The sequence below is a fragment of the Scyliorhinus canicula genome, chromosome 4, assembly GCF_902713615.1.
Source record: "Scyliorhinus canicula chromosome 4, sScyCan1.1, whole genome shotgun sequence".
NCBI lineage: Eukaryota > Metazoa > Chordata > Chondrichthyes > Carcharhiniformes > Scyliorhinidae > Scyliorhinus > Scyliorhinus canicula.
In genome coordinates this window covers 26,875,276-26,902,044 of record NC_052149.1, presented here as the reverse complement: position 1 = coordinate 26,902,044, position 26,769 = coordinate 26,875,276, and the positions used below count along the sequence as shown (strand labels likewise).

Genomic DNA, 26,769 nt, shown 5'->3' with positions numbered 1-26,769 from the left:
CAGTGCCAGACTGGCACCCTGGCAGTGCCACCTGGATGCCATCCTGGCACTGCCGAGGTTACCACTGCAAGGTTGGCACCACCAAGGTGCCAAGCTGGCATTGTGTGTGAGCATGTGATCAGCCCGAGGAGTGGGGTGCCTTACATGGTTGTTGGGGCTTGCAAGGGCGGGGCCGGTGACCGTTCCATAGTATGTTCAGGCTGGCGCCCTCTCATAGTGGGTTGGGGGGGGGGTGGTGTTGGGGGTTTTTGGGGGCCTCAGAGATCGGATCTCGCGCTATACTGGGGAGTTCCAGCAAGCAGGGCTCCCCAGTGTTCAAAACGGGGCTGTGCCTGGCCTCGGCCATGCGTTCCCCGCTGAGGCCTCTTATACAATGCGAGTCATCAGGAATCACGCAGCTAAACACACACGCTGTGGGATTTTGTTCCCAGTTAGTTGAATTAAGCCCTTGCGTCCATTGAGGCTAGATGTGGTCTCAGATTAATATCTCACACTAACGCTGGCACCACTGACAGTGCCACACTCTCTCAGCACTGCACTGGGACTGTAAACCCACATTCTCAACTCTCCAGAGTGGAACCCAATAACCCGCTGAACTACAGAGAACAGAATGCCCCAAAACCCACGCCATCAATCTGATTCAACTGCTAGTTCAACAGGTCCCGACTTCCCAGTTGATGTGGCGCAGCTCAGGTTAGTGGTTGATGTAGGTTGCTAGTGGGGGAAGAAGGGATGGGGGGGGGGGGGTGTTGCTGGAGCTGCAAGCAAAGTGTGATTGTTCGCTTTTGTAGTTGAATCTTTTCTTTACAACAGTTTTCAATGATGCAGAGGTCTGGTCATCTTGGTACATCCACACTGGGTCAGTTGGGACACACCCAGATGACTCACCTGCAGTATCTGTATGCTGGCTGGTTGTGCAGGGTTGGCTCCAGGGGAGTCAGAGAGCCCAAACCCTCAGCTCAACCACACCACCCATATCATTGCAGTGGCAATATCCCCAATGGCCAATGATTTTCAGGTCCAAAGTTACATTACTCAGGCAGGTGCCTATAACTGCATGAACTCATGCGAGGAGACATCGGGCGTGCTTCATGGCACCATTGCACACTCACCCCAATATTTCAGTATTTCACATAATCAGGTCATTTAGCTCATTAAGTGGCCAATTGGACCCAATTTGGCGTGGCCCATCTGTCTTTGCGGTTTGGTGGGCAGGCCGATTGGCCAGGTGGCCGTTATGTTTTAGCTGCAGCCTCAATTCAGGATGAGTCGAAATGTCAGGGCTGAATTAAAATTAAAATAGGAGTCTGGGGATTGAGGTTTGTGTTTGAATGTACTGCTTTGACACTCTTTGCATCGTTATTCAATCACAAGTTTATTTTTTTTACGGGTCAGCAGCCTCCTCAGATAGCTCTGTAGTAGCTGTCCCCCAGGGGGCAGCACTGAGCTTTTCCCAGCGCACATTTCATGCTGGCTGCCTGTTAATTGGCCAGGTGTTAAGTGTTCATTTCTAACTCCTGTGCATGACCTAACAAATGCAATAACTAGTATAAATGAATCAAGTAGAAGTTATTAAGCAATATTTTACATAAACTTAACAAAACAAGAGTGGCCAGAATTTTGCAGTTCTCCGATGGTCACATGCCTAACCTGAATGCGGGGGTGGGGTAAGTGGAGTCAGGCCTGGCTCCGAGGTGGTGGTTTGGCAGGAGATCCACAGTTAGGCCAGGCCTTGGAAATGGAGTTGGGAGGTCGGCAGTTGGCCTGGGGGGGGGGGGGGGGGGGGGGGGGGGGGGGGAAGGAGGTCGGCAGTCAGGTGCTGACGTGAGGGAGGAGGTGGGGAATCGGGTTTTGGCATTGGGGAGTTTCCTGGGATGAGGTGGCTGGGGGCGGATGGGCAGAGTCATTTGGGGGTGGGGGGGTGCCATCATCGGGGTGAGAAGACCCGTGGGTGGGGAGGGTGCAGGGAGATGGGAGGTAGTCTCAGGGCGGGGAAAGTGTAGTCAGGGAGGAGCTAGGGGGAGTTCCCTCGGGGTTCAGGTGGTCTGGTCAGAGTCCGACAGTGGGGGTCGGGGCGAGTCAATGGAATAGTCACCCAGAAGCCATAAGTGGTTTTAATTCTTCTAACTCTCTGGGTAACTATTGATGTAAGACACTCGGAATAATCCAAAATTTGTGATTTAAATTACTCAGAACAAGTTTGCACTTCCCAGGCAATTGCCATGTTTTCCCTACCTAGGAACGTCCGGGGTGGGGAGGGGGGGGATTCCCAGCGCATCTTGGGTGCTCTCCAGCTACACAGCGCTGCTGCTGGAAGGTTATGGCCTAATAATATTGTTGCGCTGTGATGTTTTCTGAGATAATTTTATTATAAATCTTTAACCTCCAAAAGTTATTGCTTTGTAATTTATTGGTGCCTGAACGCTTCACCAAAATTGTTATTTATTTTTAATTTTCAGTTTTCATTTAACACCCTCTTGACCATGATGTGCTGTATGGTTGCCCACTTCGGCCAGCCAAAGCACGGGTCCTGATTTTCGGACCATTCCGAACTCCATTTGTCATCCCAGTACAAATCAACCTGATTGACTGCCTGTAGATTATAAATTTATTGAAAGAAAAAATTGCCCCTTGTCTCTGCGCCTACAATTATAGTTTTGAGTTGTGAATTCTGTGAACAATTATTTTGGTCGTCTCAGTGGTTTCAGCGGCGTAGGCCTAGATTCGAAAAAAAGCAATCTGCGTAGCTGCTGGATTCTGAAATAAAAAGAGAAAATGCTGGGATGTCTCAGCAGGGTTCTGCTGAAAGCTCATTGACCTGAAACATTAACCCTACCGACCTCGGTCCACAGATTCGCCTGATCAGCTGAGTGTTTCCAGAATTTCCATTTTTATTTTCACAAGCTCTGAATCTAAGCCAGGTCCTGCAGCATTCTTTAGTGCTGAATCCATACATTAGCACGGGATTCATTTACTGTCAACCCATTGCTTCAGCCGTTTCCCTGTCAGCCCCTGCTTCCTCTATCTTATAATTTATTGCCAATACACTTTGGACACACAATCTGCTCCTTATTCTCCCAAGCCCTGCTGAATGAACAGTGCGCTGAATCACATCTTTTGTATACTAATTGTTGCAGTTTTAATCATCTGTAAACATTACCAGTAATTTTCTACGTTCATATACGTTGGTATTGATCACTAAACAGGAGAGCGACAGCAAGATCGTTTGTAAACAATCCCCATTCAGATGATAGAATTAAAATGTATGTATCACTGTTCAGCACTGGTCCCTCTGTGTCCTTTCAGCAATATTTTACAATTATCCTCCGTACAATTGCTTATGGGATTTGTCATGCTATGCAGACATACAGATAATGATATACAGACAGGCACAGCCAAACAGCTAATGAACACAGAGAAAAGGACATAACCAATGAGCAGGCAGGACACTCATGGGTGGTATCTCACTATAAAAGGCACGAGGCACTCACACTCCGCCTCTTTCCACTGATGAATGTCTACAGAGTGAGTCAGGGTGTATGTACAGAATCACACCTCCAGCACGTGGCTAGGAGCTAGCCTGGTTCAGTCAGACAGAGTAACCACACTTAGGTTAGCAGAGAGTCAAACTCATAGAGAACTGTGCTAACTGTGCTACTGGTTCAATAAATCAGATTGAACTAACTTCAAGGTCTGGAGTATCTTTTGGTTAAAACTGCATCCAGTTGCAACTTGTGTTATCCTGGGTACATAACACAACAGGATTGTTATATCCTTGGACTCGAGCTTTAAATTTAAGGTAAATTAAGGAGGTCATCTGTTCTGAAGCCTGCATGACGGGTAAGCCTAGGTGGTTTGAGTGTTGGAGATCAAAGCAAGGCTTAATTTGTATTTGGAGGAAGGTGCAAGGTCTTTCCACCTGGAGACAATGGTGGCAGTCTCGGAGCTTACAATGAGTAAAATGTCCTAGAAAGGTGTTGAAGGTACTGGGTTGTGAACAATTGTGCTGTAAATAGTTCATTCATTTCTCAGATGAAAAGGAATTGAGGTCTAGGATAACGAATTAGCATTTCTACCTAGATACAAGGCAGATGAGTTTCATGGTTCCACGAGAAAGAGGGCAGAGAATATCATTTTTGTGATCAGGTTACAGCCTTCCCTACAAATCAGTGAATGCATACAACAGTCAAGAAAGCAGAAGCTGGTTGGCTTTGCCACAGCTAGAAGTAAGCTAGAAGGGAGATAGTTTTTGGTTGAACATAGGCATCTTGTGGCCATCTATTGGTGGGATCCAGATTTGCATATTTAAGTGTGCAGCTAAGCTTACTTAACTATGTCTATGCCAGAACTAACCAGCCCTTGGGTCTATCGGCCTCGCTGAGAAGATCCCAACCATGCTTTGCTTAGCACTGGTCTCCACAAGTGGGGACCAGGCGGAATGGTACTTGGGGAGGTCAGCCAGGTAATCAGACATGTGGATGGTTGGCCTCTGGGCAGGGTGGCACCTTGGTACTGCTGATCCCACCCAGGCAACAGATACAAGACTGGCAATGCCACCTGGGTGCCATCCTGGCACTGATAGGGTGCCCAGGTGGTACTACCAGCCTGGCCGGAACATTGCCAAGATTTCAGGATGGCAGTGCCCAGGTAGGATTTTGCCCATTCTGGGGATTGGGCCCGGGAATGCCCTGTCCATATGAAGTGGGGTGCGGGGTGGGGTGGGGAGGCTGCGGTTTGAGCTCAAGGACACCCCAAAAGGTGGGTTATGGTGTGTGTGGGTGGGGTGGGTGGGGGGGATCTGTGGTCACATCGGGGAGTTGAGATCCGGAAGTGCCCAATCTTTTCCTACACTGGCGAGCAGAGCATCTCGCGTTCCCGGCTGAGGCCCGAAAAAAATAACAGAGCCTTGTTTGATAGCGGATTGTAGTGCCAGGAACGACTTTGCTAAACCCACCCATCGCACGCCCACTATATCTCTCAATGGCAGCACAGTAGTTAGCACTGATGCCTCACAGCGCTAAACACCCGGGTTCAATTCTGGCCTTGGGTGACTGTGTGGAGCTTGCACATTCTCCCCGTGTCTGTGGGGGTTTCTTCCAGTGCTCCGGTTTCCTCCCACAGTCCAAAGGTGTGCGGGTTAGGTGGATTGGCCGTGCAAAATTGCTGCTTCGTGTCCAAATCTGTTGAGAGGGGTTGCAGGGATAGGGTGGTGAGGGAGTGGATCTAGGTAGGGTACTGTTTCAGTGGGTCACTGCAGACTTGATGTGCCGAATGACCGCCTTCTGCACTGTGGGGCTTCTATGGATTCCTATAGATTCTACGCATCGCCAATCAACCTAACCAGCACATCTTTCTCTCAGCATCCATCCTGTCCGGATCTTACATGTATCAATAAGATCACCTCTTGGCCTTCCAAACTCCAATGGTTACAGGCCTAACCTGACCCCTTGTTAATAGGATGGCCAGCACAGAGGTGGTCTCCCAATTAGCCATCACCGGGAATATCGTGATGTGGGCTCAGTGCCGGGAGATGCAGGCTTGGGACCACCATTTGGCTCGAATGTCAGGGTCCTGTAACCTGCTGTAAAATCCCGCCCTTGGTCCAGAAACCCTTTCTCCCAGAAATGGCCCAGAAAGGGGAATATTTGAATGTGAAAATCAACAGAGACCACAATTTGAACTCTGATTCCCCGACTTTAGTTTTTCAGGCAATTGATATGTTCCACTCAAGCTATGTGTTCTTCGTGAATTAGATTCACAGTGCTGACTAGAGGGACTAGAAATTATTTATAATTTGTAATTTGCAGAACACAGTTGCCTAATAGCATTTCTTTGTCAGGTAATCTCTCGAGTTCCATTTGTGTATTCAGTCTCCCAAGAACGTCACTCCCTAGGTTCAACAAATAGACGAACAAGCTTTGGATTTGAAGGAGGCTAATGTTATTTTCCAGATCACTTCCTTATTTTCTTTTCTAATTATCTTTACGACAGTGAAAAAGGCCATGACCAACATCAAGTTCAACAGATGGGGCTTCTTGGATCTTAATACCGAGACCATGCAGACTAGCGAACCTTGCGTGTTTGCAGGTGGCGACATCGCTGGCTTGGCTAACACCACTGTAGAATCTGTGAATGATGGAAAACAGGCCTCATGGCACATTCACAAATATTTACAGGTGAGTGAGTGACAACTCTGCAGTTTCTAGCCCTTTGCTCGCTCACTACTTTACAGATCAGTTGACTCTGAAATATCTCTCAGTGTGGCGTGTCAGTCTGGTTGCATCTGGGTTCTGTTAAGTAGTGGAATTTATTTTATCAAATGCATCAGAAAGCATTTGTTTTTAGTATGATTCAATCATTTAAAACATAAAGTTAACAGTGCAGACCGAAATTGAAATGTTTGAAGCGAAATGAGTTTGTGCTGGTGGAAGGCTAAGAAGTTATTTGTTTGATTAATTTAGTCCCAATATTGTTACATACTCTTGTATCTTCTGCTACATTGGTTACAATGAATCAGAGAATATGCTGTCAGCAACTGTCTCTCTCATTCCCAGTGGAGATGGCATTCTGCTACAGATTTGCTTCTCTCCCTGTCTCTGCCTCCTTTTGCCTTCCCCATTCATTTGATGTTCCCTTTTCCCAAGGTTCTTCTTTCTTGTTGTGCACTCAACAGATCACTCTCAATTTCTCTTCTTCCACCCACTCAACAGTGTATTTACTTTATTTTTTCAGTCCCCCACCACCCATCCGCCGCACTCCGTAATATTTCCATCTTGCAGTCCAACAGGATGTGTCTCTGCTGTCTTCACTCTAGTTCACTACCTCAAAGAATGTCTATTTTATTTTCACTTTCAAGGCTCTTTCTTTATTCCCTCTTCCCTGCCTCGGAAAAACACCTGCGCTGATTTTTTTTTTGCTGTTTCTTGGGATGCTTATTAAATATATTTAGCATTCGCATGCAATGTAAATTATTATTCCCTTTACAGTTTGGTATTCTTGCAAATTGCTCTGATGAGTGCAAGACAAAAAGCTTCGACACAGTGTTTCTTTTCCAGCAATAGTTAGCATTTCTGTTTCACTTCTAGCCCTTTCTCTCGCCGTTGGTATTCCTCTTCTTGACATTTCTCTCGCCCTCTCCTTCCCAGCAGAATCTCACCATGTCAGCATTTCTGGCTCTTTTTCTTTAAAAGAAAATGATCTCTGCTGTTATTTCTTCATTAACCGATAAGGACTGATTCCAGCTTCACCCAAAATCTACTGCTTTTCTGTCAGTTTCAGCTCAGACATGCTGCCTTTTCAGAGCAGTCACGTGGAATTACATGAAATGTCCAGCTCAGAATGGCCATCTGGCACAACTTATGCTCCACCTTGACTTTCACTCATCCTTTTTTAAGTAACCATTTGAACGTAAGCTCCTCTGTCATTTGATCCAACTAACCAAAGTGGTAGCAAGCTCCACTTTCTCGATAAGCAAGTTTCTTCTGAAGTCCCTGCTAGATTTATTAGTCATTCGTATATTTAGTGCCTCGAAGTTCTATCTCCCACGCATCTTTTTTAAAAAATGAATTCTTGGCTGGCTGGGCCAGCGTTTATTACCCACGCCTAATTGCACTAGCTAGGCCATTTCAGGGGGACAGTTTAGAATCAACCACACTGCTGTGGATCTGGAGTCATTTCTTTCCCTAACGGATGTTTGTGAGCCAGATGGGTTTTTCATGGTCACTCTTTGACTTTTAATCCCAAATACCTCTACTGAATTCAAATTTCACCATCTGCCCTGGTAGGATTTAAACCCTGGTCCTCAGCTCATTACCCTGGGTCTCTCGATTACTAGTCCAGTGACAATATCACTCCGCCACCACATCCCCCTTAAACACTTCTCCACATTGATTCTATGAAACTCTTTCATAATCCTAAATTCCTTTATCAGGTCAATTCTCAGCCGTCCGTTTTCTAGAGAAAAGAGTCCCAGCCCGTTCAATATTTCTGCTGATGGGTATAACTTCTGGTATCATCCTTGCATCTTCTGCAGTGCTGTTATGTCCTTTTTATGATATGGATACCAGAACTGTGCACAGTAAAGGTGAAGTCCATAGGCTGATTTCCCCCGTGAGGGGGAGTGCTGACTCATGGTGATTTAACCTGAGGATCACCACACCTCAAGCGAGGGCACGGTTGAGAACGAGGGGCCTTCATGAATAACCTTAGCCGGTTCGGGAACTGAACCGCGCTGCTGGCCTCACTCTTCATCACGAGCTAGCTGTCCAGCCTACTGAGCTAAACCTGCTGGTGGTCTGACCTCATTTACTGTTCCTTGCCCGCTTTTCAATTATCTTGCTCTAGAAATGAACCCCAGAGCTTGTTTTCTTGATTTGTGATGCTCGACATGATGAAATATGAGAAATTAATCAACCAGTGAAGGGCCGGAAGATCTTGGAGGCGAAGAAAGAGGATGCAAGATAAAGGAGAGAGGTGTACATATGAACGGGTCACAGGATTCATTCATTTAATCTAGAACTGAAGATATCACTTTGAGTGCTGGAATCACTTTAGTCTCTCACAGAATGTCTTGGATTTTACTTGACGTTGGTGGTCCCGGGGGCAAGCCCACTTCCTTTGAATCAATTTTAAATTGTTCAGATAATTGGCAGCCTGCAGCCATTGCTTCAGTACCTTTAACGCTAAAGGTCCTGCATCTGAGAGCTGTGAACTAATCAGAGGGCTGTCAGCTTAACAATCCCCTCATTGAGAACGGGAGTGGAATTCACTGCCAGGACTACAACAGTTCACCCCAGCAGGAAGGCCGGAGTGCTGGAACGTGGGGGTAGATGGCAAGACAAGGGATGTGGTCTTCGAGCTGGGGCAGCCCTTGCTGCTGAAGCACAGGGCCTAATTGGGAAGTACTCTCCTTCCCAAATATAAAGGGTGGTGAAAAAATATTCTATAATGTAAATACCCAAGGAGAAGGGATTTTGAAAGGAAATGTTTGCTTGCAGATTAAGTATTATAAATTGGTAAGCAGCATGAATTGCAATTACATTGTGAATTCTACTTTGTTTCTTCAATAGTAAGGTGTGTAGCTCGCTACCACCTTCTCAAAAGCAATTAAAGGTGTGCAGCAATATCCATATCCTGCAAATGAATTAATAAATATATAATCATTTAGTGTTAGTCGCACAACATATTGCTTCAATTAATTTGCCACATTGCAATTGTAGCAGGAGGGTTGTGGGTGTCTCCACAACTTGCACTGGACCCCTTGGTTGCCGTGGTAGCTGTCAGCTGGGTCCTCATCCAACAGGTGTTGTTGTTTGTCGAGAGCGCCCGGTTGGGGAATCGAGAGAGGGAGCAGTTTCTTTGGCAGGCTCAAGGAATGGGGCCAGGGCCCACGAGTGCAGAGGCTGAAGCGTGCGCAGGATGAGAAGGTGTTTGAAAGCATGAGCCAAGATCTATGTAGGTGACTGAGGGACTGGTTCTGGTGAATAGAGTATACATTCAGCTACTCCAGACTAATGAGGACAGTCTCAATAGCATGGACCCCCCACCCACAACGTTTGAGGAATCCTGAGATGCTGAATTGCCCTGGATGTTCATGCTCGGGATGGCAAGATTACCTGTCCTCGAGTGGAACTAGCAACGGAAGTGCTACAAGTGCGCCGGCCCTCAACTTTTTTTTGCTGCGCTTCAAATACAGTTTTAAGCCTAAATCCTATTTTGCCAAGAGTCGGGATAAGAAGTAAAAAAAAAAATGTGAGGTTCGGCATCACAAGTCTTCACTCTGGCAAGCCAATTCCTACCTCCTATTGTTGAGTAAACAAGTCTGCAACACTGCAGATTCGAAACATGGAGTTGAACTCTCAACGGTTTCTTTTATTCGGAGTGTTGGGAGCCTGTTTGTTTCAGAGAAGTTTTGTCATGTGTGTACTTACGTTTGGTGCTAGTAGAATAAAGAACTGGAACCTTTATTTGTTCAGGGTGCTTCTTCCTGCTTTAACACTCTCACATGCAGGGTTATGGGAAATGTGAGAAATTCTGATTCACGTCCAGGATTACCACGAGCAAAATCACATTGAAGTCGGTCAGTTTATTTTAATATAATTTCATAAACTAGAAATCAAGACAGTGACAGTCACTGCTGAGTGAGAGGGGGAGAGTTGAATGCCATGTTATTAGAGGAAGAATTAATGGGACCTCAGTGTTTAATAGCCCCATGGAGAGTTCTATTTAAATAATAATTTATTTTAATATTACATTATTCATACTTATAAAGCAGAACATACAATGGGGAATTTAGTCAATATTGAGTTATAAGGTCTTCCTCAGAAAAGCCACAATTCTGATCTTTCCTCCTTCCTTCTTGTAAATGTCCTGTTAGGCCTGTGGCAAATGATTTTCATTTAACTGTTGGGTGTATTTTACTCCGATTAAATATGTTTACAAAAATGCAATGAATTTTAGTTTGCAAATTTTTGCCAACCTTTACTTGTGACAAGGGATTTACAGCAATGTGAACAGTTGATTGATTGATTTGATTTATTGTCATGTGTACCAAGATACAGTGAAAAGTATTGTTTTGCGTACAGACTAGATAAATTATTCCATATATGAAAAAAAAACATAGGGCATTCATAAATACACAATGTAAATACATAGGCACAGGCAGCAGGTGAAGCATACAGAGTGCAGTACTATTCAGTCGAGCAGATCATAGAATCGTAGAATTTGCAGTGCAGAAGGAGCCATTCAGCCCATTGATTATGCACCAGCCCTTGGAAAGAGAACCCTACTTAAGCCCGACCTATCTCGTAACTCAGTAACCCCACCTAACCTTTTTGGAACTAAGGGCAATTTAGCATGGCCAATCCTACCTAACCTGTAGATCTTTGGACTGTGGTAGGAAACTGGAGCACCCGGAGGAAACTCACGCAGATATGGCGAGAACGTGCAGACTCCGCACAGACAGTGAATGACCCAGCCGGGCATCAAACCCAGGTCCCCTGGTGTGTGAAGCAACACTGCGACCCATTGTGCTACCGATGTGTGAAGAGATTAGTTCAATCCATAAGAGGGTCATTCAGGAGTCTGGTAACAGCGGGGAAGAAGCTGTTTTTGAACCTGTTAGTGCGTGTTCTCAGATTTTTGTATCTCCGGCCCGATGGAAGAGGTTGGAAGAGAGAATAACTTGGGTGGGAGGGGTCTTTGATTATGCTGCCCGCTCTCCCAAAGCAGCGGGATGGGCAGACAGAGTCAATGGATGGGAAACGGTTTTGCATGATGGACTGGGGTGTGTTCACGACTCTCTGTAGTTTCTTACAGTCTTGGGCCGAGCAGTTGCCATACCAGGCTGTGATGCAGCCAGACAGGATGCTTTCTATAGTGCATCTGTAAAAATTGATAAGAATCAATGTGGGCATGCCAAATGACCTTCGTGTCCTGAGGAAGTATTGGCACTTTTGTGCTTTCTTGGTTGTAGGCATCGTCGTGGGTGGACCAAGACAGATTGTTGGTGATGTGCACACATTGGAATTTGAAGCTGTCAAGCATCTCCACCTCGGCACCATTGATGCAGACAGGGTCATGTACGATACTTTGCTTCCTGAAGTCAATGACCAGCTCTTTAGTTTTGCTGATGAAGAGGCAGAGATTCTTGTCATTACACCATCCCACTGGGTTTTTTATCTCCTTCCAGTACTCTGACTCATCGTTGTTTGAGATCAGACCCACTACGGTCGTATCATCAGTCCAGGTTTGCATTTGATCATGCTGTAGTGAGTTAATGTTACCTGCCAGTAAATATATTAAGAGGTGAAATGTTCTGGGCAGGATTCTTCTATTCGGCGGCAGAGTGTCCACGCCGTCGGAAACGCCGTCGCGTTTCATGACGGCATGAACGGGCCACTGGGAGTACTGATCCTGGCCCCTACAGGGGGCCAGCACGGCGCTGGAGTGGTTCATGCCGCCCCAGCCTCCCATCCCGGCGCGAACTGTGCGCCGCGGAGTCCAGACATGCACAGTGGAACCGGCGGCAACCCACGCATGCGCGGTGGCCTCCCTCAATGCGCCAGCCCCGACGCAACATGGCGCGGGAGTTCAGTGGCCGGCGCGTAGGAAAATAGGCCTAGGGAGAGAGAGGCCGGCCCGCCGATTGGTGGGACCCGATCGCGGGAAAGGCCACATTGGAGGTCCCCCCCCCCGCCCCCCGCCTCACAGGCAGCCACCCGACCCTGTGCGCAGAGTTCCCGCCGGCTGCAACCAGGTGTGGACGGCGAGGCAGGACTCTGTCTTTTTAGAGCGGCCGCTTGGCCCATACGGTCCAGAGAATCAGCGGCCCGGCCGCGTAGAACGGCCCACGACCGGCACCGCGCCAAGGGCGCTGATTCTCTGCTCCGTGGAGAATCACGTGCTGGCGTCGGGGCGGCGTGGCCTGGTTGCGGGAATTCTCCGGCCCGGCGCGGGATTGGGAGAATCCCACCCTCTATTCTGGAGAGTTGAGTATGGTGGCGGATGGGAAATCCGCCATGATTGTCACTGGGCAGAGGGGCAGATGTTCACATCAGATTTTCTGATTTTCAGCTCCTTAATTAAGCATCAATGAGGAGCTTGTTGAACCACATGGCAGGGTGGGCAGTGATTCGTCCGCCCCGCCGTTACTTCATGAAGTCGAAGGTTTTGTCACCATATTTAAACAGCACTCAGATTGGCATTCACTCACTGCAGGCCAGGTGTGTAGTGAACACCTGCATTACCATGGCGACCAAACAAAAATCCTTGGCTCCATCGTTCAGCAAGGTCACCTTGTGATTCTCCTACAGTCTGTCCAGCTAAGGTGGGAGGTCCTCTTTTGAGGGATGGGAGCAGGAGGTCCTCCAACCTGAGTGGGCCGGCCTGGGAGTAGACTCATGGTAAACAATATAGGACTGCCCAGCTGTGCAGGAAGTGACTGAATGATCTGATGCACTCTGCCAGGGTAAGTAAAACTTTGATTCATTCCAATCTCTCGTTCTCATAAGAGCAACAGGCAGCCTAAGAGTTGGAATCTACAGGAAGTTATGCATGACTAACAGATGGTACTTTAGCACTGAATGTTTGTCAGCCACTTTAAGCTCATTATCTTATGTAAGTTTCTGCACAAACGGTATCTTAATCCCTTACTGGTGAGGGCTGAGCAAGCACAACAGGCATGCATGATTCTAAACTGCTCTTTCATCCATAGTGTGCACAGTAAATCCATCTGTCTTCATGGAGGACAAGATCTCCCACAACCAACAGGAGGGAGTGAAGACAGGAGGGGACCCCAGAGTGGAAGACAAGAAGCAAGCAATAGAGCTGAATGACAAGATCAGAGATCACTCCTGTGTGGAGAGCAAAATTGGCCTCCTGAACAGGACATTGAGGGTCCATCCAGTGTACATCGACCACACGCAGACAATGACTGTAAGATATCTCAAATGTAGGAACCTGCTGAATCAATCACTATTTAGCTCTTCTCTCTATTGCAGCCAGCAGTAAGAAAAGGTGGCGGAAGATGCCAAGCAGGCTCCTCAGCCCCAGCCCCCCCAGAGCAGCTCAAATAACAAGGCAGAGGAACTATCCGAGGACATCCTGTGACTGAGTTCACTTGTGGCCTTCACCAGCACAGATAGACTCACCTCAGTGGGTCCTAGTTATAGAGTAGGCTCAGGTTCACAATCTGGTGCTCACTTCATCTACACAGGTCCACAGCAGGGCAGAGGTAGAGACAGCCGAAATCGCTAATACTCGAGGACTGCTGGAGGCCAGGCCCCTGCTGAGGCTGAGTCCAACTGTGAGTCTCTGCAATCGGCCCTGAGAGAAATGTCAAGAGATTCAAAGACGGGCAGGTAAACATCAGGCAGAGTTGTCATAGGCCACCACCAAGCTGCAATAAAGGATGGTTGAGTCCACGTTCTGCCTGATGTCGTGGCTCCAGCGTGCGAGCAAATCAAATTCTCCATGGGAATGGCGGTGGCCATTTTGGAGACCCAGAGCCAGCAGCTTTTGCCGATGTGCGCCAGACCATCGCTCTAGCCATGGGTGCATTCCATAAGTGGCTAAGCGAGAGGGGAACCTCGACCTCCTCCGGGCGTCCACCTTCTTGTTGAGGAGTCCTTGAGCAGTCAGGGAGGGGCCATTGGACGCCCAAAAGGAGGAGGAACATCAACCAGACTCCCAGAGGCATCCATCCAGTACACTCCAATGGTGCCCTGCAACCTCCAAATTCCCTCTGCCATCACTCCATCAACTTCAGCAGATCAGGCTGAGGTGGGTGCACCTGCCCCAAAGCAGCTGACTCTTAACAAGCCGTGCCCATCCAAGCCCGCCTCGAGAGGATACCGCCAAAGTTGTCTCAGACAACAGGACAAAGGAGTTAACAGGCTGCCTCTACACTCTGCTGAGGATGACGGCTACACCTAGGTTTAAAGGGGAATTGAGAAGTGTTTGCATTTTTAAACATCCAGTTATGGGATGAGGGCATCGTTGGTTGGGCCAGCATTTGCTGCCCATTCCTAGTTGCCCTTCAGAAGGTGGTGGTGAGCTGCCTTCTTGAACCGCTACAGTCTCTGAGGTGCAGGTACATCCTCTGTGCTGTTAGGGAGGGAATTCCAGGATTTTGACCCAGCCGCAGTGAAGGAACGGTGATAGATTTCCAAGTCGGGATGGTGATTGACTTGCAGGGGAACTGTCCAGGTGGTGGTGTTCCCAGGTATCTGCTGCTCTTGTCCTTCTAGATGATAGTGATGATGGGTCTGGAAGGTGCTGCCTAACGCACAATTGTGGCACTGGTGTTTGTTCACTGTGCATAACCTGCAATATATATTTTGTACTAATCCCTCTCACAAGGCCACGCTTCATTCAAGGGCACAAAATGAACCCCTTCAACCGTTCCCCTCAGTTACGTTAAGCCTCACTCAATCTCATGACAGTGAATCGCCTTTAGTCGCATAACTGCTTCATGAACGAAGGCGCATTCTATCTGAAAATGATGGCTGGACAAGACACATATCACCATTACATCTCAGGCAGACGTTATGTGACCTCATGAGAATTGCTCATCAAGATTAGTAAGGAAATTGCTTCCAGTCAGTGATTTTTGCAAGAAGGGAATGAGTATGTGGTGTTTGTGCTCACCCTGATGAACCTTTGATCATAGTTTGCTCATGAACGGCTGCCTAGCGATGCTTCCTGGAATCCGGCTCTATGGTCAATGAAAGCAAATCGATACGGAATTCATTAAATGACTGTGCACTCATTGACTTAGGTTTTCAGAAAGGATTGACATTTGTGAGATGGACAATGTCGTTGACTGTCATGGTGTGAAACTGATTCTGCTGCAGATCTCCTGAGTGCTCAGCAGTATCAATGCAAGGAATACGTTCTCATTGACTGCTGTGTCAAACCTGACTGGTCCAAATCTCTTGCGAATGGCAAGGCAATGCAGCTCGTAAACCTAGCAGGCTTCCGATGAATGCAGGGTCATTAGAGTTGGTCAGTGATCACACAATAGTCCTGTTGAACCTCTCTCTGTGAGGACGATGATAACGTAATTTGCAACTTTGGGTGCATGCTGCGTCCTGATGTCCAATGGCATCTTGGGGTTCAGTATCCAGATGCTGCCTCTGCATTCAGCATGCTAGAGAGCTGGAGGTCAGAGAGATGGTGCTTGAATGTAACTCCCTCCTGAAATGATTTAGTGCTAATGATTGCTGTTAATTTGTTGTCTTAGAGCCACCTTGCTATGCTGCTGTCATACTGGCCATGAGTATATTCATCTGGAAATATTGTTTCAGCCTGCTTGTACAACTTGCCCTCACCTTATTCCTCCTGGAGGCTTGTAACTATGAGGTTGTCATGGACACATATACCATTTAGTGCCACTTAGTGCCTGTGCAATGGCATCCTGATATGGCTCGCCTGAATCTTTGCCCTCTTCAGATTAATTGTCTTTAAAGTGGTCGTCATCTGAGAAGACGTCCAGCAACTCAATAGCTTCCTGTGGGAACATATTCCCTTTTCCAGAGTCAGGTTGTGGGACTCACCTGTGCGGTGAGTATTGGAGAACCCTGCCTGAGCAGTCTAAGCATCTGAAATGCATCTTTATGAGGCCAGTAGTTTGTTTGGTTAAGGACCTTGTGACTGAATGTACAGCATTGAAACTCTACGCAGATGCACTCTGTGGACGACGAATAGACATCATTAGCCATGTCAACTCCCTCAAATATATGGCACCTGCGAGTGAATCAAAATGTACTAGACATGTGAGCTGCCTGGGTACCTAGCACAAAAATTCATGGGGCTGGATTCTCCACTCACCAACGCCAAAATCGTGTTCGGTGCCGGGGCGGAGAATCCAGTTTCACGCATGGAATCAGGGCTGGCGCCGGTCCAGCGATTCTCCACCCCCCCCGAAAAGCAGCATACTCAGGGAGTATGCCGTGCACAGTATCCACCAACGGAGGCCATTGCCAGAGGGCCCCCCCCTGCTATTCTCGCCCCCGACTGGCCGAATTCCCGATGGCTTGGATCTAATCTCGTCCCGTCGTTTGGGATACTTGTGTGGCAGCTGCGGACTCAGTCCGTGCCTGTCATAGTTGGGAGTGGGCCGATTGGAGGGCTTCATACAGGACTGGGCCTTTAATGTATCACGCCATAGTCGGCGTAAAAGACCACAGTTTTCACAACAGCTTGGAGACATAGTCCCTGAAATGGAGAAGCCAGCCCATGATCTTTTTTCTGTGCTCACGATTTATTTTTGTCCACCTGTGGGATGTTGGCTAGGCCAGCATTTATTTCCCGTCCCTAATTGTTCTTGAGAAGGTGGTGATGAGCTTCCTCGTTGAAATACTGCACAGTCCGTGTGGTGTAGATACACTCACAGTGCTGGACATTCAGAGACTGAATTGATTTTGATGAATCTCGCAGGCTGCTACCAGGGAGCTCTCAAAGCCACATGTATGCAGTCGATGGTGCCCTGCACTTGTGGAAATCCTGAGATCACAGTGAATCCCACAGCTTTGGTAGCCTGGCTTGTTTCATCCATATGGAACTGCACGTGGTGAGCTTAATTGAAAAGGAAATTTGTCCCTTGCAGGCCGGTAGCCTTCTCTGTGCATTTGTGTGTCACCAATAGTGAGATTTTGCAACGGTCACCAGTGGAGCTCTGGAAGGACCCATTTGCAAATAAGATCAGTGTGGCAGTAACCGGTATTGGATGCACTTCAACATCAGTTGTGCCTATATCTCACAGAGAATGTGCCAAATATGATCTACCATATCCTTTAACAATTGAAGGCATCTGCAGTCTTTCACTCATCTCCGTGCATGAGCTACACCTTCAGTAGACTCTTGGTTTCACCAAATATCTTTGTGGACTTGTTCCCACCTCATCGGCATCCTGGTCTTCCTGGAGTTCCATTGACTCTTGCTCCTCTGGGCGACAGTCTTCCCTGCGTTGTGCCAATTGGTGACGGGTCCTTCCTCCCCTCATTCTAATCAAAGATAAGAAGAAGGCAGTGTTGCCTGAAGCCTACATTCTCCACTGCTCCTTGTATCTGTGAATGGATACAATTCAGCAGTCACTGCTACTTCCTGCGGAATGGTCTCCCTCCATATACAAGGCAGGAATCCAGTCACTGTCCCTTGACTTGCCCTCAGTCTGCATATCACATAACAAAACCACCCCACGCAGGCCGATAGTTTCCTGGAGGATGACACCTGGCTGATTCTTCCCTTCGGAAGTGACTAAGTTTTCTGAATTAGTCAAAAGACACATGTTCTAGGAGCCACAGTCAGCCTTCTGGTGGTTGTCCACTAGTGGCCTTGAGAACAACTATTGATGCTCAATCCTTGCGCTTATGCCCTGACTGCCAGCATGGTACCTTAAATGCCATGACCGGTGCGCGAGATACATTGAGGCTCATAGGGCCCATGCTGCCTCTGCACAGCAGACAGGGTTGTTAATCTTTTGACCTTAGATGTATTCTCACATGCCTCTGTCAGGGTCAGATGCCGGTTAAGACCAACTGCACCACAGCAGCTAAACCTAATGGATTCTCGCCTTAATAATGGAGCCAAGCACATTCAATGTGCTTTAGACCCACAAGTGTTTATTAAAAAATTAATTCAAGAGAAGTGGACCTTTTTGGCTAGGCAAGCATTTATTGTCCATCCCTAAAAGAAGGTGCTCTTGAACTGCTGCAGTCCATGTGGTGAAGGTACACCCACAGTGCTGTTCGGGAGGGACTTCTAGGATTTTGACCCAGTGACAGTGAAGGAACGGCAATATATTTCCAAGTCAGGATGGTGAGGACTTTGGAGTGGAACCCCCAAGTGGTGGCGTTTCAAAGTATCTATTGACCTTATCCTTCTAGATGGTAGTAGTCATGGTCTTGGAAGGTTCTGTCTCAGGAGCCTTGGTGAGTTACTGCAGAGCATTTTGTAGATGGTATACACTGCTGATATTTGCTTATGTAAAGATGAGATGTGATGGTTCAATTAGGGCGCTTGAGAGTTACAAGTTAGCTCGGAAGGCTCTAAAGACAGAGCTAAGAAGAGTCAAGCGAGGACATGAGAAGTCTTTGGCAGGTAGGATCAAGGATAACCCTAAAGCTTTCTATAGATATGTCAGGAATAAAAGAATGACTAAGGTAAGAGTAGGGCCAGTCAAGGACAGTAGTGGGAAGTTGTGTGTGGAGTCCGAGGAGATAGGAGAGGTGCTAAATGAGTATTTTTCATCTGTATTCACACAGGAAAAAGACAAAGTTGTCGAGGAGAATACTGAGATACAGGCTACTAGACTAGAAGGGCTTGAGGTTCATAAGGAGGAGGTGTTAGCAATTATGGAAAGTGTGAAAATAGATAAGTCCCCTGGGCCGGATGGGATCTATCCTAGGATTCTCTGGGAAGCTAGAGAGGAGATTGCTGAGCCTTCGGCTTTGATCTTTAAGTCATCTTTGTCTACAGGAATAGTGCCAGAAGACTGGAGGATAGCAAGTGTTGTCCCCTTGTTCAAGAAGGGGAGTAGAGAAGGGGAGTAGAGAAGGGGAGTAACTATAGACCAGTGAGCCTTACTTCTGTTGTGGGAAAGGTCTTGGAAAGGTTTATAAGCGATAGGATGTATAATCATCTGGAAAGGATTCATTTGAATAGAGATAGTCAACATGGTTTTGTGAAAGGTAGGTCGTGCCTCACAAACCTCATTGAGTTTTTCGAGAAGGTGACCAAACAGGTGGATGAGGGTAAAGCAGTTGATGTGGTGTATATGGCTTTCCGGAAAGCATTTGATAAGGTTCCCCACGGTAGGCTATTGCAGAAAATACAGAGGCATGGGATTCAGGGTGATTTAGCAGTTTGGATCAGAAATTGGCTAGCTTATAGAAGACAAAGGGTGGTGGTTGATGGGAAATGTTCTGACCGGTGTCCAGTTACTAGTGGTGTACCACAAGGATCTGTTTTGGGGCCGCTGCTGTTTGTCATTTTTATAAATGACCTAGAGGAGGGTGTAGAAGGATGGGTGAGTAAATTTGCAGATGACACTAAAGTCGGTGGAGTTGTGGACAGTGCAGAAGGATGTTACAAGTTACAGAGGGACATAGATAAGCTGCAGAGCTGGGCTGACAGGTAGCAAATGGAGTTTAATGCAGAAAAGTGTGAGGTGATTCATTTTGGAAGGAATAACAGGAAATCAGTGTACTCGGCTAATGGTAAGATTCTTGGTAGTGTGGACGAGCAGAGAGATCTCGGTGTCCATGTCCATAGATCCATGAACGTTGCCACCAAGGTTAAGAGGGATGTTAAGGCATACGGTGTGTTAGCTTTCATTGGTAGAGGAATTGAGTTTCGGAGCCATGAGGTCATGTTGCAGTTGTACAAAACTCTGATGCGGCCGCATTTGGAGTATTGCGTGCAGTTCTGGTCGCCACATTATAGGAAGGATGAGGAAGCATTGGAAAGGGTACAGAGGAGATTTACATGGATGTTGCCTGGTACGGAGGGAAGATCATATGAGGAAAGGCTGAAGGACTTGAGGCTGTTTTCGTTAGAGAGAAGGTTAAGAGGTGACTTAATTTAGGCATACAAGATGATCAGAGGATTAGATAGGGTGGACATTGAGAGTCTTTTTCCTCGGATGGTGATGTCCAGCACGAGGGGACAAAGCTTTAAATTGAGGGGAGATAGATATAGGACAGATGTCAGAGGTAGGTTCTTTACTTAGAGAGTAGTAAGGGCATGGAATGCCCTGCCTGCAACAGTAGTGGACTCACCAACACTAAACGCTTTCAAATGGTCATTGGATAGGCATATGGACGATAAGGGAGTAGTGTAGAGGGACTTTAGAGGGGTTTCACAGATCGGCGCAACATCGAGGACCGAAGGGCCTGTACTGCGCTGTAATGTTCTATGTTCTATGTTCTATTGTGGGTCAGTGGTGGACGGAATGAATATTTGTGGAGGGGGTGCAAATCAAGCGGCTGTTTTGTCCTGGACAATGTCAAGCTTCCTGAGTGTCTGTGGAGCTGCACTCATCCAGGTAAGTTGGGAGTTTTCCAACAAAATCCTGACATGCAGGTGTTGGGCAGGCTATGGGGAGTCAGGAGGTATGTTGCTCAACACAGGATTCCTAGCCTCTGACATGTCCTGGTAGCCATAGTTTGTATCTGGCTAGTTTGGTTTAGTTCAGTAATTGGCTGGAATGGATTTGTCCTGTTTTTTGTGAACAGGACATACCTGGTCAATTTTCGGCCGGGTAGATGTCAGTGTTGTAGCCGTACTGGAAGAGCTTGGCTCAGAGCATGGCAAGTTCTGGAGCACAAGTCTTCAGTACTATTGGCAGAATATTGTCAGGGCCCATCGCCTTTGCAGTATCCGGTGCCATCAGCTGCTTCTTGAAATCACATGGAGCTGAAACCTGACATATGTGATGATGGGGACCTCTGGAGGAGGCCGTGATTAATCATCTACTCGGCACTTCTGGCTGAAGATTGTTCATAGAAACATACAGTACAGAAGGAGGGCATTCGGCCCATCAGGTCTACTTAAAACCACGCCTCCACCCTATCCCCGTAACCCAATAACCCTACCTAACCTTTTGAACACTAAAGGGCAATTTGGCACGGCCAATCCATCTAAACCTACAAATTTTTGGACTGTGGTAGGAAACTGGAGCACCCGGAGGAAACCCATGCAGACAGGGGAAGAAAGTGCAAACTCTAGACAGTCACCCGAGGCCGGAATTGAACCCGGGTCCCTGGAGCTGTGAAGCAGCAGTGCTAACCATTGTTCCACCGTTCCGCCTTATCTTTTACATCATTGAAGATGCCGATATTTGTGGCGCCTCCTCCTTCAGTGCGTTGTTTAAATATCTACCACCATTCACGGCTGGGTGTTGCAGGATTACAGAGCTTCGACCTGATCCGTTGGTTGTGGAATTGATTAGCTCTGTCTGCCACTTGCGTAGCCTGTTCAGTACACAAGTAGTTTCGTGGTGTAGCTTTACCAGGTTGAAAGCTCCCAGGTTGAAAGCTCCTTGCACGTCGTCCTGCACCCTAAAATGAACCAGGGCTGATCCCCTGTCTTGGTGGTAATTATCCAATTCTGCTGCTCCGCCTCCCAAACAAGTCTCTTCAATATGCCCTTGACAGCATGGCCTCAGCCCCAGGACAGTCTTAGACTCTGTCTTGGATAATCTGTAACGCTTGACCCAGGAAAGTCTTTCACTGCTCAATTCTGTTCCTGAACCAGCCATTAGTCTTACTTGGCTCCATTCCATCCCCTCCCATTTTCAGCTCCCACTTCTCCCCCTTATTCCTGCCTCGGTTTCTCCTCTCCCATGTGCAATCCTGCTCCCTCCTGCAATTCACCGTTAGTCTCACCCCTCCCCTCCCTATTCCATACTCCCAGTTCTGCCTCAGCTTCCCCTTTCACTCCCATGTCTCTCTCCCTCCTTCCCCCCACCCCTCACCAGTCCTGCCTCTGTTTCCCTCCCGCTTACTGGTATTGCTTCCCATGCCCAGCCTTGTGCAGCTTGTGATTCCGGTACCTGAGATTTTGGGGCAATGCTCTTAAAGAGAGGCAAAAACAGCTTTGACATACCTCAGAGTTATTGTTGAATTGAAGGTCTGCGCTTACATGAAACAGAGCGTTCCAATTATCCGCTGGTGGAGCATTTAATTCGGAGGAGGAATGTCATTCCAGCAAGATTGCTTTTTGATAAGCATTCAAAGGTCAGCGCAAAACCCTAGGGTGGCACGGTGCAGCAGTGGTTAGCACTGCTGCCTCATGGCGCCGAGGAGACGGGTCCCAGCCCCGGGTCACTGTCTGTGAGAATGGCACATTCTCCCCATGTCCGTGTGAGCCCCATCCCCACAACCCAAAAAGATGTGCAGGGTAGGTGGATTGGCTAGACTAAATTGGCCCTTAATTGGAAAAAAAATTGGGTGCTCTAAATTTTAATTTAAAATAAGTCAGCGTAAAACCCAAGCCACCTTTATCTTGCAGTCAAAGTCGGGAGAACAAAACTCGAAGCTAATTTCCTGCCGGTGGGAAACTAACATTTTCAAATGCGCCCACATGCTGGGCTCCCACCTGCCATGATTCTTGCCAATGGCAGGAGTGGAAAATTCTGCCCGGCACTTTTATTTTGAAGGCAAATCAACAGTTGTTGCAGTGCTATCAGTGGCTCAATATCAAGTTAACAAGATTCAACGCAGTGGTGGGAAATGTGTTTCCTTTATATTTAGAATTTTATTTCCCTCAACAGAAATGTTCAGTGATGTGCAATTTTTAAAACCAAAAAGCAGTAATTAATGAGAAAGTTCAACAAGAGTTGAATGTGTTAATTGTGAATTTTCTTCCGCTTCTTCTTATTTGTGCCTCAGAAGTGTTTTGCCACCTGCTTGCTGTCTAGCGCACTGCTATCTTAAACTGTTGGTTTATTTTATCAGGATCGTCATAGAAGCTATCCCTCAAATAAACAATTCATGATCCATATGGGTCAGACTGTTACTAGTACAACAACCGCCAGAGAGTGAGATTAAAATATGGAAGATTGATCCATGTTCTTGTTTATAAATTATTTAGATTTCATAGAATTTACAGTGCAGAAGGAGGCCATTCGGCCCATCGAGTCTGCACCGGCTCTTGGAAAGACCACCCTACCCAAGGTCAACACCTCCACCCTATTCCCATAACCCAGTAACCCCACCCAACACTAAGGGCAATTTTGGACACTAAGGGCAATTTATCATGGCCAATACACCTAACCTGCACATCTTTGGACTGTGGTAGGAAACCGGAGGACCCGGAGGAAACCCACGCACGCACGGGGAGGATGAGCAGGCTCCGCACAGACAGTGACCCAAGCCGGAATCGAACCTGGGACCCTGGAGCTGTGAAGCATTTGTGCTATCCACAATGCTACCATGCTGCCTAATGTCGTTGCCCTAATGCTGGCCTATTGTTCAGTTAGTGATCTCCCTTTTCCCGTCCATTCAGCAGGAATGCTGATTTGTGTATTGCTCATTACCGATAGACGTGGTCTTGTGGCACAGTGGTAGGGTTTGAGTCCAACGCTAGAACTTGTTGGCCACGGAAAGAGCATTCATAACGCGTTTCAACGGATGATAATCAGCTCGGGAATCCTTCCACAACTTCCCTCACGAATACCCAAAGGGACAAACAATGATTGGATAGGAATTTGATGATTGTCACGAGTACCAAGGTACAGTGAAAAGTATTTTCATGCGTGCAGCTCAAACAGATCATTTAGTACATTAAAAAAAAGAAAATACGTACACAATTTAAATACATACGGTACAAAAATGCTGATAGGGAGGTTTTTGAAGGCAGGGTATAGATGGAAAGGAAAAAATATGTTGCAGTGGGGTGTTTCAGGGAAGGGTCAAAGTAGCTGCTGAGGGAAACTTTGGACGGAACCAGCTACTAGATGGTTCGATTAGTCTTAAATTCAGATGGTCAATTTGCACGTCAGGGCGACGACGGACCTCCACCAGATTATCCTCTAGCTTTGCCCTGTTTAGGCATAATTTGCCACCTTTCATTTCCTGTCACATTCGCACGGGCCGTACCTCTCTGACGGAGTGGATGAAAGCCGGTGGTCTGAGGGATCCCACTTTGGTTGACCTTCATTTCCGTTGCACCGTGGGATTTAGTGGCACCCTTTGACTCATGCTCATGTTAGACTCCTTGGTGAGGTAGTGACTACCAATGATAGGGTTTAAAACGTGGGGAGTGAGACATCGGCAGGTTTTATTGGACCTGAGGATGTCAGAGGAAATCATGACGGTAGAGAGTGAGGAGGCCATGAAGAGATTTGGACGCAAGGTCAAGAAAAATAGGTAATGGGAAGCCAGTGGAGTCTGTCAAGGACAGAAGTGCTCGAAATGGAGACTCCAGTTTAGATATGGACACAAGCAAGTGCATTCTGGATGACCTTTAGTTTACAAATGGGTGAGGCAGAGAGAAGTTGGAAAAATTCAACTGCAAATAACATTGTGGGTTAAGGAAAAGCAAAATGCTGGAGATCTGAAATGAAAAACTGAAAATGCTGAAAACTCTTCAATGTTACGAAGAAGGTTCCTATTGGACTAAAAATGCTATCCTTCACCACAGGTGCTGCTGAACCTGTTTGTTTTTTCCAGTACTTTCTGTCATAAGTGTGGGCGTTTGGATAGGGTCAGCTTTAGAAGAGTCCGGGTGGGAAATACATCAGAGGTGAAAGAAAGCAATTTTGCTTGATTGGATGTCGATATAGGAAGCTGGACATAGACTAGGTTCAACACCACCCATCTGGCCCTAAGGTGACAGCTGGGAAAAGAGAGCAGGTAGTTACTTGTAGCAGCCAAAGAGGATAGCTTTGGTTTTGCGAACATAAGATGGATTACGCTAAGTATTAATATCAGTTAAGTAACCAAAGATGATGGAATTAGCTATGGGGTCAGAAGAGGATGTATGTAGAAAATATGTAAATATTGACTCCAAATGCCCCAGAATATCGCCAAAGGTGTTGTACAAATGATGAAGAGTAAGTGCTGAGGATGTAATTCAGTGGTGCTCCAGAGGAAATGATCTAACCTTGATAGGAAAACCCATTTGTGGTGTCATTGGGCTGGGTTTCTATGGAGCCATGGATACTCTCTGGAGGGATGCAAATTGCAGCCTGGAGCCGATTCTGGGATTCCTGATCCCCTTCCCAGTGTTTCTGATTTGCAGTTGAGCCTTCTAATGGTGCGGCATGATTTGGGATGTAAGCCCACATCCTGCCTCCCGACCTGATTGACTTGATTGTGGGGTTAGGCATGTCCTAATGCACCACAGTTGTACAGTTGGGCCAGCTGTTTCAACACTCAGAATGTATAGTGATGCTTGGCTGAGAGGCTGTAAATTCATTAGATTGTGGAAACAGCTGAACCCCAGGAAAAACAATGCTTAATGCTCTCTGGTCACTTCTGTCAGTTACACCGTGTTTAATTACACAAGCTGAAGAGGCTTCAAGAGCTTGCAGTTTTAGCTAATGATACTTTAGTGTCTGAATTTTTTACACTTTTATTGACCTGTAGCAAACAGGAGTTGTTTTTCAGAAAGTGGAAAGTTATCAATAAATTACTTTTCTAAATACTTTTTTATACATCCTATTCTCACTATATGGTTCATACGCTATTCAGTGTCTAGTGGGTGAATGTACATGGAAGTGCCATCGCTTGGCATTGGGGGCATGAGAAGCTATGGCAGGGTAGCTGCAGGCCAGACCTTGGCATGGGGTACATGACAAACCATGGAGTGGGTTGGAGGGCATGAGGTAGCATATAGCGGGCATTGGGAGTGTGTTGGGTAAGAGGGTGTGAGGAGTGAGGACTAGATTGCCTCACCTTTTGCCATTGTAACTGGGATAAAGTCCCACAGCACCGACAGCCAGCCCAGCACCTGGCACTCCCTGTTTCTGCTTTCAAAATTATTTTCCAGGTGGGCTGGCACTACTACAGCCCGCACCCTGCCCGCCCACCACCACCACAAACACCTCGTAATGAAAGTCCCGTCCTTCCCGGACGTTTCTCCAGAGGTGGATGGGCCAAGCCTGGAATTTTCCCGACTCCTGCTATCTGTCTGGAGAATGAACATCCAGGACATTATGTCTATAGTGTGGCAAGGTGGAATCAGTAATAAAACATGAGGGATAACAATGGTTTTGAAGATGTAGACATTGAGCCAGAGATTAAGAACAGGTTAATGTTAGAGATCATAGGGCCAAGAACGAGAAGGAACGTACAATTGCTTCTCGCAAACAAAGCCAATAGAAAAGCTGTCAACATGACAGTAAATGAAGGACAATAACTAATTAACACAGAAATTCTGAAATGCCTCATTGAAGACAAAAAGCATTAATAATCTTGTTCATAAAAAATTGAAATATTTTAAACCATTAATTGTGACTTAGCCAGTATTTCGTGCTGCTCTCACAGGCCTGGGCTAATGCCAGATTTTCACACAATTAAGTTCACTCGTTTAAGTTGTGCTGTAACGGGAGGTAGTGGATGGATACCAGGAGGGCGATTCTCTGACCACGTTGCGCCCGGCACAATTCCCGTTATGTTCAGATGGGAGAGCCAGAAGACGGGATGTATGCAGACGCAAAGTGGTTTCTGATGTTCCTAGCTCGCTCCAGCTGGCGTGATCAGGATGTTACCCAGAAAGGGTGAAAAACTGATCACCGCTAATTTGCATTCATTTTAATCACAT

At 47.0% G+C, this 26,769-nt stretch overlaps 1 protein-coding gene across 3 annotated transcripts in view; it reads left to right on the top strand.

Moving 5' to 3' along the window:
• The window catches only part of LOC119964436 (dihydropyrimidine dehydrogenase [NADP(+)]-like), a 918,190-nt gene that overhangs the window by 474,412 nt on the left and 417,009 nt on the right, over positions 1-26,769 (top strand). For all 3 annotated transcript variants that reach the window (XM_038793913.1, XM_038793914.1, XM_038793915.1), the window contains one exon: positions 5,992-6,176. In XM_038793913.1, the coding sequence (XP_038649841.1) occupies positions 5,992-6,176 (185 nt within the window). The remainder of the gene's footprint in view (positions 1-5,991; positions 6,177-26,769) is intronic.